General features: G+C 36.7%; 1 protein-coding gene across 1 annotated transcript in view; it reads left to right on the top strand.

Annotated features, from left to right (window-relative positions):
• dnmt3ba (DNA (cytosine-5-)-methyltransferase 3 beta, duplicate a) overlaps positions 1–1,618 on the top strand; it is a 24,075-nt gene that overhangs the window by 5,113 nt on the left and 17,344 nt on the right. Inside the window, exon 4 of the mRNA XM_046057565.1 lies at positions 1,326–1,497. Within this exon, the coding sequence (XP_045913521.1) occupies positions 1,326–1,497 (172 nt within the window). The remainder of the gene's footprint in view (positions 1–1,325; positions 1,498–1,618) is intronic.

Here is a 1,618-nt window from a genome sequence, read left to right as displayed (position 1 = left end):
AATTACGCAACAGTCATAGGACAGTCTTAAATATTGCAAGAAAGAATAGTACAAGCAGAATCAGCCACAGCTAGCTTTTAGATGAGGAGCCGTGTTGTGCTGTGGATAAACACTTACACCACGCCAGCATGGCTTGAATGGTCATGGTTCCTCACAGCTCCGCTCAGCGCTATATCCCCACTGCTGTTGAAGAACAGCAAAAGAGCGTTCTTTTTGCACAGACAACACTTTATGATCTGTCTTTATGTGTGTATGATCCTACAGGTGCATGTCACTGTCAGATCATGGACTGGGTTATTCCTGGCTCTGTTGACATGACCAAGGTAAAGTTTGATGCACAAGGTGAAGATGACTGTAAGCACAACTTCAGACTCCTCCACGAGGCCTTCAGCAAGAGTGGTGTCACAAGGGTATGCACTTTTTTCTGTAATAGAGTAATATTACAGTTTCCTTTTTTTCTTCTACTTTTGTTAGTTTTCAGAATCTATTCTTTATATGGATAAAATCTTACAAGGAGCAAGCCAATGTTTTGCATGCCTGTGTCAATTAAATTGTGAATGAATTATCATGGGATTGTACTGTATGTAGCCTAGGGAATGAAATTAGCACCTGCCACCTGCAAAATGAAGGGTTGTGTTGTCACCTGCCATCATGACAGATAGGTTTTTCTTATATTAATAAATCTATTTTTTCAAGATGCAATAAAGACTCTAAGTACTCTCCCATTCTGGTGGACCGCCATGGGATCTTATTTCTGAAAAAATATGTTTTTTTGTTATTATCCCATATCCCATCGTTGCTAGTTAATCCCATTTCAATTGTGCCCTGAATTACACATACAATGTTTGTCAATTTAAAATATAATAATAAAGTCAAGAAAGTCGCAGTTTGTTGTAAAACTGTATAAGTCTGTGAAAATATGTAATTAGAAGGACTACAAACCCAAAAGTTGTGCATGTGATGTCATATCTGTTTCTCTCAATGACTGAAGCTAACATTACTGAAGCTAATGTCAAAGAACTTCCATGAAGCCACATTAGCCACATGTTGTGTTTAGTGTATAGATGAGAGTGGTATTGATCTTCTCATTCCGAAAATGTTGAACTATTTTTTAGTCTATCAACTACAAATAATTGACACTGAAAAATCTACTTGGAATCACTGATCAGATGTCATCTTTTCCGCAAAAGGACAAGGTGTAGGTAATTTTTTCAACTAATGGATATCCCTTTTTGAAACAAAGATTTATTTTATAGGACACTGTATCACTGTATCAAAATGGAAGTTATATTAATTTCTAAATGTTGTCTTCTTTCTTGAATTAGACCATCTCCGTTGAGGAGCTCATAAAAGGGGATTTTAAAAGCAACTTTGAGCTTCTGAAGTGGTTCAAAGTTTTCTACAATGCAAATGTGAAAAGTGAAGACTATGACCCTGTGAAAGCTCGGGACAGCCATGATATTAGCCCTCTTGTGACATCTCTTCTATCGCAAAAAGGTAACTTAACATTTTCTTTCATTGTGATAATAAAATAAGGCAGTGCACTGTATACAGTAATTTTTTTTTCTCTTCCTTTGTCAGACACAGAAGAGAACAGCACTGTGAATAAAATGTTCCC

The sequence above is a fragment of the Micropterus dolomieu genome, linkage group LG08 (genome assembly GCF_021292245.1).
Source record: "Micropterus dolomieu isolate WLL.071019.BEF.003 ecotype Adirondacks linkage group LG08, ASM2129224v1, whole genome shotgun sequence".
NCBI lineage: Eukaryota > Metazoa > Chordata > Actinopteri > Centrarchiformes > Centrarchidae > Micropterus > Micropterus dolomieu.
Note: the sequence above shows the minus strand (reverse complement) of the source record. Positions and strands in the feature narration are given on the sequence as shown.